We start from the raw sequence: 16661 nt of genomic DNA, 5'->3' as shown, positions 1-16661 counted from the left end.
GAGATGATCATAAATGATTCCAGGAATACTTATTATCATGGTGCATGAATAATAGAGAAAGAAAGGGGGCCAAGCTATGACAGTATTTCTCAAGCTCAGCAACTTTAAGACTTGTGGACTTCATCTCCCAGAATTCCATGACCCCCTACTTCTACACATCATAAAAATTGCTGATAATGAGAAACACTGAGCTATAATAGAAGAAAATAGTGACAAAGCAGTATGCATGGAAGCAACACACCCAGAAATGAATGCCATATGCAACATCAGGACTGATGCTAGGATAAATATGTGAAATTGTTCTTAAAATAATATTCTAAATACATGGGAGTTACACTATTAAACAGATTGCTTCTCTAAAAATGTAGGGGGTTGCTTTATAAGTCCTGTAACCCAGATCCAAAAATAAACAGCAGCTGACCAAGACAAACCCATGATCTAACTATTTAGATAAGTACAATTTTAGGAAAGCAAAATACATCTACCACAAAGTGGAATCCAAACAAGCTTTTTAATGAGAGCTACTCATTCTTAATCTAACTCAGGGACTGTCAAACTCCCGACCCAAGGGCCGGATGTGTTACACGCTAGCCATGCCCACGTCCAGTTTAGCGAAGAGGAAAAAAGTCCCAATACATTACGTGACACCATTGTGATGATGTGAGTTTGACACCCCTAATCTAACTGCTTGCCTTTGCCTGCCTGGAATTATGCAAGAGTAAGATTTTGGCTCATTCAAAATAACTGGATTGAAGGAAGGATTTTAACCTACCTCTTTGGCATCCTGAACACTTTGTCATGTCTGTAGGGAGAAAGATAATCATTGGCTTATTAATTTCATGCCAAGCATAGTTCTTTATTGATTTGACCATTTAGCCTTATGAGCAAGAAAAATGCAAAGTCAAAATTCCATGATGTAGCACAGGGAATAAGCCCTAATGGGTAGCATCTATACTTTGATTGTTTATTCCAACCAAGAGTGAAATTTATTCATCTGATTAATAACTGTGTGTCTTAAATCACCAATGTTTCTCAAACAGGTATTTGTGGGTTTAAAGTGGAGATTTTAGACCACCAAAAAAGCTAGTGAGTACTTATGTGGGGAAGGCTAATCTAAGAATTTCCCCCCCTCTGTGTTAAATTCAAAGTCATGCTAACTAAAAATGATTTATACATAATTTTCATCAACATATTTATGTTGAATTACATAAATAATTATCTTTGTTAAAGAATTTATTTAGATTTTCAAACTCATCCTGACTCTATTGTTCCCAAACTCCGATAATTTGAACCTATGACTGTCTACTATTGACCTCCCCCATTCCTAAGAGGTCTGTAAGGGGCGTGCATAAGCGCACCAGTATACCTTCTGTCCCTGTCCTACTGTTTCCATTTATTTGTACCCATTTACTGTGTTCATATTTATGTTTATACTTATACCTGTTATCTTTTACATGTTTGGCAAACTAAATAAACTAAATAAATAAGTAAATAAATAAATAAAACATTCACTTCCAAATCTTGCTTGACCTGAGAGATACAATTTCTATGGTATTGAATTTTGCTGAAGATTAGGAGTGTTAAGAATCTTTTCAAGGATTTCGTTCTATACCTTTGAGAGATCAGAACTTCTAGGATTCCACCTCTCCTAAGGCCATACTTTATAAGACTTTTCAAATTGAAATTTGACTTGCAGCTGCCCTCAAAGCAGGCCATAGACAACAACATACCTCTGGTGGAGATCAGAAAGAATGCAAAATATTAACTCTTTTATTGCTCCTCAGAAAAGGGATACAATGCACTCTTTCATAATGCCTTGCCTCCTTATGCCCAACTCTTACTTCCTTATAGATCAAGAAAAGTATGAAGAACGTCCAGATTAAGAAGTCTGCACTGCCAAGACCACTACTCAACAAGAGCCAGGCATGAATAGAAAGTTCAAAGAATTTGCAAGCTCTACTAGGGCCATAATATGGATATGAGTTTTTATGATAGAATGGAAGTGAAATATGATACTCATTAAAATGTAGACACCTTTTTAGATATCAGGGTTTACTTAATCGGTTGACTCACAAGTTGATTAATTTATGAATCAAGTGCTCAAATTCTGCTTCTGAAATATAAACACTAGTATTTCTGTTGAAAGCATGGGGCAGATTTTACCAGCTTGGTGCCTTGCAGCTCCTATCATTCTACATCAGTAAGGGAATGTGCTGGCTGCATAGGGGTAGGAGTTAAAATCTACCACTTCTCTGGTGCACAAACTATGCCTTTATGGACAATGCCCTTCAAAGCTGCCCATACTGCTTGAAATAAGAGAATTTATGGGGAGCAGAAGGATGAATGGATAAGAGACTATGCAAACATAGCAGAACATGCTAGGAAAGAGCCAAGAAGCTAGTGAAAAACTGGATTTACCAGTTTTCTTAATGTTACAGGAATAATGCTCAGTAATATTGATGACATAGAAATATTTTAAAATTAAAAAAAGATAAACACCAACTTTCCAGCTTGTGATATGTACCTATTTTAAAAACATCAGCATGCAGGATCCAAAATTGAGAATGTTGAAAATTACTTTTAAATTAGAATTTTTTTCATTAGAATTTTGTCAAGGGAAATAACTTATTTTGTCACTCTCCCCATCCAGTTTATTCTAAAATAAAAGCAGATTGCGCGCCCAGTCAGGAGAAAAGGCTACATTAGTCATATATCATACAGCATTCTAAAGATTAAAATAAATTTGTTTCTGCCTCTAAAACTTTATAAAAATATGATCTTTAAAACTTTCTCTGGAGTGAAAACACACACAGAATAAAACTGCAAAACCCACTTGGAAAAGGCAGATATATTGATTTATGGTACCTGGAGTTTTAGAACTAGGCTTAGTTCCAGGGACGTGCGGTCAGGGGAGGCAGGGGAGGCAGAGCCTCACCGCTCTCATCATGAAAAGAAAAAAAAGGGAAAAGGCATACGTGGTCCGATTCCCTGCCTTCCTGAGTCAACATGAAGGGGACTGCGGAGCGTGCTCTGCCAGCTCGCGCTCCGCGGTCCCCTTCATGTTGACTCAGGAAGGCGGAGAATGGGAGCATGGGTGCAGGAGGCTGAGGCTGCCTCAGCCTCTTGCACACGTGTTCTCATTCTCCGCCTTCCTGATGACGTCACCAGCCTCACCAGCCATAAACCTCACCGCACGTCACTGCTTAGTTCCCAGGGGTGCACTAATGCTTCAAAATAACACAACAAGCAACCCTTAGATTGGCCTGATGCCAGGAAGGGGATCATTAAACTTCAGCTACTAACGTTGCTGTTGGATAAAAATAAAATGTCTGTTGTCATTAGCTATGGTCCAATGAGAAATTAATGAAGGGAAGGTTATTAAATGAGAATAAGGCCAGTCTATAAACCATCTTGTATCCTGAGGATTTTTTTCATATCTTTTATAGTGTTGTATTCACACTTTGCTATTGAATTTAGTTTGGCTATGGAGTCATACCCAATCTTAATTTCCAGAGGAAACGGGAATATATTCAGTATATTTACTCAGGTTGTTTATTAGCTTTTTGAACAGGTACCAACACCCAAAGTCTCAAAAAAATTCAATTGCTACTGCATTGTGCAGGTAAAGTGATGCTCTAAAATTAAGCTACTGATGAAGAGCATATAAAATTAGGATAGCCATGGAATGGCTATTTTAGAAAGAAATGCATCATCCGTTCCTCCCCAAAAGATCAAAGAGTAATATCTGTATACACATGCCTATTATGATTTCATTAGAACTAATGTAGAGCTCACCATAGTGGGAAGAGAGCGAGCAGGTGATAGGAGTTCCTACTCCTCAGTCCATTGTCCAGGACTATCCATGAATGGACAGCTTCCCCTTCCTTCCCGTTCTTTGACTCCTATCTTTTATGTAGCTATCTACCAGGCCTTCAGACACAAGGGAGAACAAATGCCTTCCACACAGCCCATTGCTCTTATAGACACATGCTAAACTGCCAGGGTATGTGGTTCTTACCTGACTGTTACAACATGGTGTTGCACTGGCCGTACATGCTGCTGGTCTTGTGGCCATTGCTTCCATCTACTCTCAGTAGCCTCATGTCGGGGAGTTGACAATGAATCCCCACTGGAGCGTTGGGAGCACAGAGTAGCTCGGTCCCCATGCCCTGGCAGAGGGGGCAAGGTATAGCTGCTTCTGGTGGCTTCTTGGTGGTTGCAGTGATAATACAGGTGAGGCTGGAAGGAGTCCTGAGAGCCTGATGGCAACTGGCCATTGGACCGAGTGGAGATGGGTGCAAGCTTATGACTGGAACTGGGCTGATGGTACCTCACTGTGCTGGGAGAAGCATTGAGCAGACAGTGATGGACTGGGCAACTCCTTCCCCAGGAAATTCCACTGGGGCTTGACTCAGCCTTCCTGATCTCTGGTACATTAAGACAGGCTTGACCAAGCTCTGGGTTTGCTTTTTCTCTGCAAAAAGAAAACGTTAACTTTGCAGCTTTCCTTTCTGTTTCTATCTGCTTTCCCCACAAAATGTAGTAAAATGACAGTACCTGACATTATCCCTTCAGTAAAGACAAAACTTATCATGACCTCTGTAAACATTGAATGAACAGACTTGAATGATTAGTTAATTCAACAGACTTGAATAATAATTAGCACAGTACCATCAAATCGTGTTCCACCAATATATCTTTTAAACTTGTATTATGCAGGCAGCAGGGTTCCTGACAAAATGCTCCTTTGACTCTATTGCTCCCATCAGTGGTGGAGCAGAAGAAAGCAATAAAACTCTAGCATCCAGATGGGAAGAGAGGAGATGGGGTAATGAAGAAACAAGTCCTGTTGCCCTGCTCAAGCCAGCTTTGTTGGGACTTCTCAAATCTGCAGGCACCTCTCATTTTGAGATCAAATCAAAATAATTAGCAATTTTTATCTTTCACAAACCTATGCTCTCAATGCTTCAAAAACATAGGATTGAGAATCCAGAGAAACAGATGAGTCAAATGAGCTCAGTTTATAGATTTTTCAAGTAGGCGCACCAAAAATATTTATTTTATTCCTGTAATTTCTTTACATTGGGAGAAGAAATGAACATGCAATAGGTTTAACCAATATTTTTTTTATAGTTAGCCACTTTAAGTTTCTAGAAAGAAAGCATACAATAATAGTGATAATTAATTCAAGGATCATTAATAAAAGAAAGTGTTTTTTGAAGAAAGATGATCTATGCGGGCTCAATGAAAAGCGATACCTCCAATATTGTAAGTGCCAACAGATGGCAGCACTGAAGTGCTAACAGATCTGAAGTTTTCTTTTAGCACCTGTCTTTTTTCACTCTAGTAAGTGGTAGAAAGTTGATGTAAGAAAGTTTGTGCTGCTATTGTTTGTGAAACAGAAACCTACAGCATTTACTTATCAGTGCACTTTAAGCAATGTAACATGATTGATTCAGGTTGATTATAGTGATGACTGTATTGATGTGAGTCCTGTGCATTGCTTTAAAAGAACAGTGGAAGAACTTATTTGTGTGATCAAGAACAAAGTGGAAACCCATGACAACAGCCAATAATTTCACACGAGACATATCGATGAACTAATTAACTGGCAATAGGTGGATTATTCAAAAGGAAATTACTGACAATTGGATTTCACTGCAATGTGTCCATTACATTACTGACATTTTTAAATATTAGAGGGAACATGCCTGATGGGTTCCAAACATGATGATGACAGAAACGAAAGCTTCAAGAATTGAAATTTGCATCAGTACCAAGGAAACATGGAAGTTTGGTATCAGTACCAAAAGGAAATATGTTTTTCCATTTCCTTGTTTGTACCCCATAATTTTGTTTCCCCCCTGCTCATTCCCTTTTTCTTTTTAATTTTTTTCTTTATTCTTATTGAAATTTAATAAAGATGTAAAAATAGAGTTGACATTTGCCAGCAATTGTTGTTGTACTACTAGAACTAAAGTGAGGGATTTGTTCACAGCATCTTGACAGCTGATTAGTCCATGAAATATCATCACAAAGCTTCACCTGCGGGCAAAAAAAAAAAATCAAAACCCAGGCTTGGCAAGACAATAAGGATTACAGATTTATTGAGATGCAGCTGGTATTATTCACATGGATTTCCTGGAGCCTGAAACTGCTATCAATTCAGAACATGAGATTGCAACACACAAATCTTTGAAACATTGATTAAGCAGAGTTTGCAAACACAATAATGGGATTGTGTTACTAACAACTCTGGGCTTGTATTTCACCAGTCACCTAAGAGGTAATTGCGTAGTTGGCTCTCACCATCTCATCTCATCCACCATTCAATCCAGACTTGTTGTCATGCAACTTTACCTTTTCCTTAAATTTTAAAAATGCCTCAAATACAGAGGCAGAAAGGACTGTCAGAGCTTGGTTGAAGAGACAAATTTCATGATGTCTTTAAGCAGTTTTCCATTGCTGGCAAAAGTATGTAAATAATAGTGTTGTGTGGAGACGTGAATAATAGAGTTATAACTGAACTCATTTTAAGGATTACTTTCCTGTTTCATTTATTAAGATATCCTTATTTAAACTAAAATTATGGAGGTGGGGACATTACTTTTTATTTGACCCTTGTAGATCAATATGTTTATTCCTATTACACATAAATGCCATCATACCATATTTCATCTGCTGGTTGATATTACACATTCTTTCTGTTATTCTCATGAACTACTACACCTGATAGCTAAGATGCCATTTTTTTTGTAGAGTCATAAAATGGATTGATGCAATGATGCATAGATTTTTAAAAAACAACAATACTCTTTGGCTTCTTATAATGATCTCAAATTACACTTAACTTCATCTTTTTAAGCTAAATATAGGGGCAGACCAATTAGTGAGACAGGGAAAAATACTAAAAAGCGTTGACACGTTATATGGCTTATCTCTGAACAAATAGTTGGCCAATGATGTTTTTATATCTTAAGGAAAACTTCAAACCCATTTTAAAATTGCATACTAAAACAATTAACATTTTCTTTTTAGTTCATAAATTAATAATGTCATTAGGACTAATTTGTCAGAGGCAATCTATATATTCTTTCCTTTGGGTGTCATTTTTAAGGTGATTTTTTTAACATAGTCATTTGGTCCATTTAACCAAGGAGAACAACTGCCTCCATTCCCCTCTCAGATTGCCATTTTTAAGTTCATCCATTGATTTATGGATAATGATCTATCACAATGAGCAACAAAAAAAGATCTTAATGCACAGTGAAGACTCCCATTATTATAGCTCTGTAATAATGTTGATGCTGTAGTGCAAGCTGAAATGTCCCCCCAATTATAGCACAGAGACAGCAGCAGCAGCTTTCAAATGTTAGTCTCCCAGCTTCGTTTGCCTTGCCCAGCTGGTTGCGGCCATGGAACAAAGAAGAGAGTCAACAAAGCAGACAACACAGAAGAAAAAGTGGGGGGGGGGGCAACAGCTAGACTTTGGCAATGCAGCTGTTTGACTGCTTTTCTTGATTTGTCTCCCCTATCATTTTCATTAGCAGAAAATATCTCTGTTTGTACCAGAAACCAAAAATATTCTGTGAAGCAAAACAAGGAAAAAGGAAATTGTACTGAATGGGGGACGATGCATAAAACATCCTCCTCCTCCTCCTCCTCCTCCTCCTCCTCCTCCTCCTCCTCCTCCTCCTCCTCCTCCTCCTCCTCCTCCTCCTCCTCCTCCTCCTCCTTATCATTGAGCCATTGTCTATCCACTACAGCATGAAGGCTTCTTCTGCATGTTACCAACCAATAAGATACTAAGCTTTCTTTTGCCAACTGGGCCAGAGGTGGTATTCAGCAGGTTCTGACCATTTGTGGAGAACCAGTAGCAGGAATTTTGAGTAGTTTGGAGAACCGGTAAATACCACCTCTGACTGAATTGAATTGAATTTATTGAATTTATAGACCGCCCCCTCTCCCCGAAGGGACTCGGGGCGGTGTACAGATGACAAGATAAAAAAACCATATACAAAGTAAATAATCTTAAATACCCCTAAAATCAGATTAAATGTTAGGCTGTACAGTGATAAAAATTAAAAAACAACCTAAAAACCTACCCCTAAAAATTTAAAATACAGGCTAGAAAGATTAAAACTACGGTTAGGCCAGGCCAGCTAAGTTGAACAGGTGACTGGCCCCGCCCCATCTATTCTCTGCCTCCTGAGTCCCAGCTGATCGGGAGGGAATGGGGATTTTACAGTAACCTTCCCCTGGAGTAGGGAGGGAATAGAGATTTTTACAGCCATGCCCACCAAGCCATGCCACGCCCTCAAAGTCACACCCACAGAACCGGTAGCAAAAAATTTTGAATCCTACTACTGAACTGGGCCCTCAATACTTGCTGATGTCATCAATCCATCTTGTTTTAGGTCTCTTTCGTGGATGCTTTTTTATCAAGTGGGATCCATTCTATGTCTGCCTTGGTCCACCTGCCATCAGTTCTTCTTACTATGTGACCGGCCCATTTCCATTTCTATTCTTTTACTCCCTTGATGATGTTGTATATTTAACACGTAAAACAAACAACAAGAATTGCAGAACTGCTGTGGAAATAATATATGATTATTGCCTCAATTCAAGTTCAGGATATGCCAATAGTCAGTTACAGTTCTAAGGACTGCTTGGCATTCATACAATATATAAAATATTGAAAGAGTTCAAGATCTAATAAAATATATAACACAGCCCCCCCCCATAACTTTTTGTGTGTATTCTGTTGAGTTTTTCTCCCCATTTTCATTAGTTCCCCCAATTTCTGAAAAAAAGGCCAATGCAGGATTTCCTTTGAAGATTTTAGGAGCTCATTCAAAAGCTAATACACTGGAACAAGAATGCCTGAAACCAAATGAGAAGAAATGCTAATTTTTCAATATACTCCTTTAAATATTCCCACTGATTCAAGCCTGAAGGCTGTCATAGTATGAATTAATTGAAGTTTTTGAGCAGTATTTAAAGACAGATCAAACATGCTGTGGTTGTCAAACCTAGACATTGTTCATGCTTATGCCATGGCAGTTAATTCACAATTTGCTAAGAAGTTGTAGTGTTGCATCAACCTGTCAATGAAAGGAACTTTTAAGATGTTTCTTTTTTCTGAACCAGCAGCAGTGCCATATCCATAAACATCCTCAAATTGTGTGCATGAGCCATCATAGACAATGCAAAATGAAAGTGTGAAAGCAGTATATTACAGGACTCTTTTTTAAATGGTAGATATACAGTGGTACCTTGGTACTAATCATTAATTTGCTCTGGGAGGTGTGATGAATACCAGAAATGATGAGTATCAAATAATTTTTTCCCCATAAGAAATAATGTAGTGAGTCACTAGGCAGCTGACACTGACAGCTTCTGGCTTGTGCGTTGAGTATTAAACAAATGAAATTTGGGCCAAAATTTTCACATCGAAATGTGTTGAGTACCAAGGTACCATTGTAGATCTCTCATAATCTGGTTTCTCTTAGCACTAGCACTTATATATCGCTTCATAGTGATTTACAGTCCTTTCTAAGTGGTTTACAGAGTCAGCCTATTGCCCCCAACAATCTGGGTCCTCATTTTACCCATCTTGGAAGGATGGAAGGCTGAGTCAACCTTGAGCTGGTGAGATTTGAACTGCCAAACTGCAGCTAGCAGTCAGTTGAAGTAATCTGCACTACTGCACTCTAACCACTGGGCCACCTCGGCTCTTGTTCCTCATCCAATTGGCCAGATGGTCACAATGGAACTGACATCCAGATTGTCAAGATAATCAATTGAGTTGACCATTCAGTACTAGAAGGGCTATGTTTCAATATTCAGGCCAGTCTGGTAAATAAGATAGCCAGAAATTCCTAAATTTTCACCACAATATCTTTTTCCAGACATAATATTTTAGAAACTTTGAATTATTTAATTTCTGGCAGCTCCATTTTTTAAAAAAGAATGATGTATTCTGGTCTGTCAAATTGTTAGGCTTAAAACACTGACAACAGTTATATAATCCCAACAGCTGGGCAAAAATTAAAAAATGGCCCTATATTTTAAGCATTAAGAGAAAATTGATTTGCAAAATAAATTATGCTAACAATATGGCCCCCTAGCTCTACACAGGTAGTCCTCTTACAACCAATCATTTAATGACTGTTTGAAGTTACCATGGCAAAAAAAAAATAGTTACAAAGAGACAAAATGATTATCTAGGAAAATGATTATCTAGACCCGCGCCAGTCCGGCTTCCGCCCCGGACACAGCACAGAGACGGCCTTGGTCGCGTTGGTGGATGATCTCTGGAGGGCCAGAGATAGGGGTTGTTCCTCTATCCTGGTCCTATTAGAACTCTCGGCGGCTTTTGATACCATCGACCATGGTATCCTGTTGCACCGACTGGAGGGGTTGGGGGTTCGGGGCACCGTTTTGCGGTGGTTCGGCTCCTACCTTTCCGGCCGGACGCAACGTGTGTTGGCAGGGGAGCAGAGGTTGACCCTAAGCCCCCTCATCTGTGGGGTGCCACAGGGGTCGGTCCTCTCGCCGCTCCTGTTCAACACATATATGAAGCCGTTGGGTGAGATCATTCATGGATTTGGGGTGGGATATCATCTGTACGCTGATGATACTCAGCTGTACATCTCCACCCCGAACCACCCCAACGAGGCCATCGAAGTGATGTCCCGGTGCTTGGAAGCCGTACGGGTCTGGATGGATGACAACCGACTCAAGCTCAACCCCTCCAAGACGGAGTGGCTGTGGGTTCTGGCCCCCCGGTTCAACCAGTTACTTCCATCTCTGGCCATTGGGGGCGTACAACTGGCCCCCGTGGAGCGGGTGCGCAATTTGGGCGTCCTCCTGGATACCCGGCTGTCCATGGATGACCATGTGACAGCCGTGGCAAGGGGGGCGTTCCACCAGGTTCGCCTGGTGCGCCAATTGCGCCCCCTATTGTACCGGGATGTCTTACGCACAGTCACTCATGCGCTGGTGACGTCTCGCCTCGACTACTGCAATGCTCTCTACATGGGGCTTCCCTTGAAATGCACTCGGAGACTTCAGTTGGTCCAGAATGCGGCCGCACGGGTGATTATGGGGAGTACGAGGTACTCCCATGTGACACCTCTCCTGTGCGAGCTGCACTGGATTCCTGTGGTCTATCGGGTGCATTTCAAGGTTTTGATAACGATCTTCAAAGCGCTCCATGGCTCAGGACCTAGTTACTTGCGGGATCGTATCCTGCCCCATACATCCCTGTGACCAATTCGCTCGCACAGAGAGGGACTTCTCCAGGTGCCGTCCACCAGACAGTGTCGGGGGGCGACGCCTAGGAGCAGAGCCTTCTCTGTGACGGGCCCAGCCCTGTGGAATGACCTCCCCCCTGATATCAGGACCACCTCTGACCTCCGCTCCTTCCGCGCAAAGCTCAAGACCCACCTCTTCCAAGTAGCTGGCCTGGCTCAACCATAGTTTTATCATATCGCTCCTGACGGGTTTCTTAACTGTGTATTTTGTATTTTAATTGAGGGGATTTTAAATTGAAATTTTAATTCTATTTTATTCATCTGTTTACCTCCTCCATGCATATGTATATGTTTATGTACTGTTTATATTTGTATATTTTATGTGTTTTAATTGTACGCCGCCCCGAGTCCTTCTGGAGAGGGTGCGGCTAATCAAATAAAATTTGATTTGATTTGATTTGACAAGTTACAAAAGCGACTTATGACCCTTATGACTATTGTGACATCTTCATGGTCATGTGATCCAAATTCGGACACTTGGCAACTGGCATGTATTTATGACAGTTGCAGTGTCCTGAGGTCATGTGATCAACTTTTGTGACCTTCTGATAAGCAAAGTCAATTGAGAAACCAGATTAACTTAACAACCGCGTTACTAACTTAACCACGGCAGTAATTAACAACTGTGGCAAGAAAAGTCATAAACAGAGGCAAAATTCATCTTGCTTAGCAATGGAAATTTTGGGCTCAGTTGTAGTTGTACGTTGAGTACTTACAACTTTTTGTGGAGTTGCTTTGACTGCACAGCCACAGTTTTCAGTTTTGTTTCTCCGGTGATACTTAAAGTTATAAGAATATGCAGATCAATTTTTCATTAGATTTGGATGGAGGTTAGGCCTGAAATTTCACAGAGCAATTCAAACCAAATCAATTATAATTGAGGAATATCTGGAACTTAGAATTTTAGATTTCCACAAGGCAATAGACAAATATCTGCCAAGACTTAAAATGCTCCCAACACCAAGACCAAATTGATTTGGCTTGTCTTCTGCATGCAAAATTATCCCAAGCTACAACATTTGGAAACAGCCAAGGCATAATAAGATCTAACTCATAATATTATAGTATAATGCTCATCTAGAACATATTTTTACTATAGTGAAGGCTGATCCTCCTCTCCTTCTCAATCTATTGCATCTCGTGAACATGCTTCTTAAAAATTCTTCTTTGAGTAAAAAAAGTACTGTAACTCATTTCATAAAAACCTCATAGTATTTAACTGCTGGTATGTGGATAAATATTAATCAGTAGGACAAATCTTGTCCAACTTCATTTATTTCTTTTTATGCTTTTGACTTTTTTCCTGACCCTTATTATTTTATAAATAACTCAAGATGTAGAACATATATAACACTCCTTCCTCCACCTATTTTCTCCACAACAATAACCCTGTGAGGTGGGGTGGGTTGAGAGAGAGTGGCCCAGCTGGATGTCATGCCTAAAATGGGACCAGAACATACAATCTCCTAGTTTCTAGGGCCTAGAATCTAGGCACTTTAACAACTACACTAAACTGGCAAACTTTAATCAAGTTGTGATTAAGCATGCAAAAAATTAAGGGAGCGTGATGGGGCAAGGTGGAATGGTAGTTAGAGTGCAGTACTGCAAGCTACTTCAGCTGACTGCTAGCTGCAGTTCGGCAGTTCAAATCTCACAGGCTCAAATTGACTCAGCCTTCCAGCCTTCTGAAGTGGGTAAAATGAGGACCCAGATTGTTGAGGACAATATGCTAGCTCTGTAAACCGCTTAGAGGGCTGTAAAATCACTATGAAGCGGTATATCAGTCTAAGTGCTATTGCTATTGCTATTGGTATGGAGACCAAGCCAACAGTAGCAACATTGGAGGCTGGTTCAATAATGATTATATTGTAGGAATGTGCAGCAGGTTAGGGTAGAGACATAACCATATTGTAGAAATGCTTAGGAAGTTCTTTTTAAGCATTTTAAAGGCTTCCATCCAGAATGCACTTGGTGATGTTACGGTGGTATCACTATGTGAACTCGGAGGGGCCAAGGCTAAGTTAAATTGGCAGGATAAAATTGGTTGGACACTTAACACATTTTATTCCTTCAAAAAAATAAAAATAAAATAAAGAGTAGAAAATTGTTCCATGTTCTCAAGTTTGCTCTGTAATTTTCTAAGGTGGTCTTGTGGGATCCTAAGGCCTCACAAAAGGTATATGGCAGGGGTGGGGAACTGTGGCTCTTTTGCGACTTGTGGACTTCAACTCCCAGAATTCCAGAACCAACATAGCTGCCTCAGGAATTCTGGGAGTTGAAGTCCACAAGTCGCAAAAGAGCCACAGTTCCCCACCCCTGGTATATGGGGTTACATGGAGACCCCATGGATTGCTCATATTTGGCCTAAAATGCTTTCTAATAAGTAATAATCCAACAACATTTGTGTTTATTGAAGGAGGAAGGAGTATAAGGAGGAAGGAACTATTCAAGTTTATTTATTTATTTATTTATTTATAAAATTTATTGGCAGCCCATCTTACCTAACTTGGGGCAGTTTACAGTCTTTTGGGTTCTAACAAAGTAATTTTTAACCCAATACCTTAATCTCTATACCAAACTGGCTTTCACCAAACTGTAAGCATTAGATTATAAAGAGGCAAAGAATAGAATGCAATGTCCAATTTGGAAGTGGTAAGAGAAAAAGACAATAAAGCAGACTACCCATTTTTTTGGCCAACAAATTATTGAGACAATGATAAACCACTGACAACCCTTCTTAATTGTGTGGCTTCTATTATCCAGAACATCAGCCCAAATTATTCACAAACACCCAGGTTGGAAAATAGCTTTGAGAATCTTTTGAGGGTTCTATTATGCCTAATTATAACATGATTAATCAGCTGAGGAAGATACTGTACCAAGATTAACCCCACTCAAACTGGCTCGGAATTTTTGCACTTTTTCCAAGATACTTTGAAGATATCATATTGGGAAAATGGACATTTACATTGTCCCAACTGTTAAGATTAATGCTTATTGTTTATGAAAATAACAATTCCCCCTAACGAGCAACTGAGTACTTCACAAACGTGACCCAACAGGAAATGTTTTCAAACCTCACATATTGTTTTCTTCTTTTAGAACTATTGGCAGGATTTCTTTTTCTGACAATATCTGGTTTTTTCTTGTAAAAGAAAAGATATTTTTAAGTACTGTTTGCAATTTTTCTGGGTGGCAATGTTTATTGCTTGTTACATATATCTGCACTTCTTTCTCTTCCACCAGCATTAAAGACACTGAATCCGTTTGGTTAAAAGGAAGAAGAGGAAAAGGAAAGAGGAGGGGAAAAAAACCCCTGTCCAGTCCTGCCTTGGCACCACTTTTTAAATAGTTAGCAAGCATGTGCAAAAAACATTTGTCTTGTTTCTTTGTGGTGCCACAGCAGAGGGCCTCACCCCATTGTTTTTTGTTTGTTTGTTTGCTGGATTGTAGGAAGAAGTGTTCTCTGACACAAACGGCAGTTGTGTATCTCAAGGATATATGTATCATATCATGTTAATTGAAGATATAAGAAAGCAGGCATCACCCTGTAGTTAAATAAGGAAAGGGACTCATTTGCTAGTGCAAGAAAATACACTTAGGCATTAGCTGACTCAAGAGGAGGCTAGTTTGCATATGGCTTCCCAAAGGCACATAGGATGCATTTCAGATAAAGCCTCCTGCAGCGATCTATTCTTCCGCACCTACAGAATGGAGCAAAAGAAAGAGATCTCGTGCCATGGATCAGCTGTGCTCAATCTCAGGGCCTTCTCAGTGGCCCTTATTGCCCAGCTGCACGGAAGACAGCATGTTCTTTATTGCTACTCCACATCTTACAATAGCAACTTTTGAAGGAAGGATGGTCTGGTTAGATGAAGTATGTGTGTGGGGGTGGAAAGGAGGGTACCACGACAGGAAAGGCATATCAGTTGGATGCTTGGCTTGTTGGGGAAAAACAAACAAACAGATTCTCTCCCCCCCCCCCCACCTCCACCATTTTTCATCTCCCAAGGGAGATGCCTCTATTGTCTGGGAAATGAACGGCTCGCTTGGGGGATGCTATTGGCAGACGGATGTAGGGAAGGAGTGGATGGCAAGAAAGCATAAATAAACCCTGGAAAGGAAAGTCGGACGCCAGAGAGACGGGGGACCAGGGAATGGAGGGTGCAAACCCACCACCTCCTTGACCGCCTAGCAGGCAAAGCACATGCCCTGTACTCGAGCCATACCTGGAGGAGCAGCACCCTTTCTCTGGGAGCTTTGCCTCTGCCCTCTGGCTGGCAGTCGCCTGGACCAGCGCCTGGGAGCCAGCCGCGCCCTCCATGGCCCTTCACACACAAACACACACCCTTTCCGCTCTTACGGAGTCTTGTGGGCTGCAGCTGAGGGCGGGTGGAAGGCGCTGTCCGCAGCTCCGCGGTGCTGAAAGCTCGTTCCAACGCTGCAGCGGCGACTCTCGCCACTGACACAGCGCGTGCGCTAATCTTGGGCGACCGGATCGAGGAGGAGACCGGGTCGAGTCGGCCACGTGGTCCGACGGCTGTCAAGAGAAAGAGGGACCGTGTGGCCCCGTTGATGTGTCTAACAGGACCCCACAAATAGAGGATTGTACACTAATCCTCTATTTGTGTTAAAGGACATCTTCTATGTGCCTCAGATTACATTGTCGGTACTGACTAGGGTAACAGAGTTGATAGTCCAAAACATTTGAAAGGCACCAAGTAATCCAAGCTTCTTATCAAGCAAGCCATGTTCCATTTCATGCAAACTGTGTAACAAGTACAGTTTAAAGGCATAGATACTTTCCTGCCATTTTCTTTTTTTTTTTTTTTTTTTTTTCAAGAAGTTTTATTGGTTTTTTTAAAAACATTTATGCGGAAAAGGGTAAGTGGAATAGTTACAAATTTTGGCAGTTGCAAGTATGGCAGACGCCCCCTCCCTCCAGACTCCTAGGTTACATCAAAATATCAAACCTTATTACATAGTCATAAAAAAAATCAGCATATTAATTCTAGAAAAAATACTTTTCAATCAGTTTATATAATTATAATATATAGTCTAGTTGTAAATTCATTAATACTTTCGGTCTGTTTATAACATTGTGGTTTTCTTATTTATTTTTGTGATCTGAGCTTTCTTGGTGTTGCCCCTTCACCCCCCGCTGGCAGAGCTCCGGCCCCTCCCGTGTCCTGTATAACCGTTGTAGTGTCATCTGTTTTTTCTAGGTTCGCTTTGTTTTTTTCCATAAAGGCCTGTGCCTCTATGGGTGTGTTGATTCTGATTCTTGTCTCCTCCCAGAATATCAGCATACCTTCAGGCATCAACCATCTAAACCACACCCCC

At 40.5% G+C, this 16661-nt stretch overlaps 1 protein-coding gene across 1 annotated transcript in view; it reads right to left on the bottom strand.

Annotated features, from left to right (window-relative positions):
* The window catches only part of DISP2 (dispatched RND transporter family member 2), a gene marked incomplete at its 5' end in the record, with an annotated part of 31838 nt that extends 16196 nt beyond the window's left edge, over window positions 1-15642 (bottom strand). The window contains 3 exons of the mRNA XM_081936446.1: window positions 773-802; window positions 4019-4474; window positions 15548-15642. Coding sequence (XP_081792572.1) covers window positions 773-802; window positions 4019-4474; window positions 15548-15642 — 581 coding nt within the window. The remainder of the gene's footprint in view (window positions 1-772; window positions 803-4018; window positions 4475-15547) is intronic.
* Between the last annotated feature and the right edge of the window lie 1019 nt (window positions 15643-16661).

Source organism: Natrix helvetica, assembly GCF_964273705.1.
Source record: "Natrix helvetica genome assembly, chromosome: 1".
Lineage (NCBI taxonomy): Eukaryota > Metazoa > Chordata > Lepidosauria > Squamata > Natricidae > Natrix > Natrix helvetica.
The sequence above is the reverse complement of the archived record's forward strand: the minus strand, read 5'-3'. Positions and strand labels throughout refer to the sequence as shown.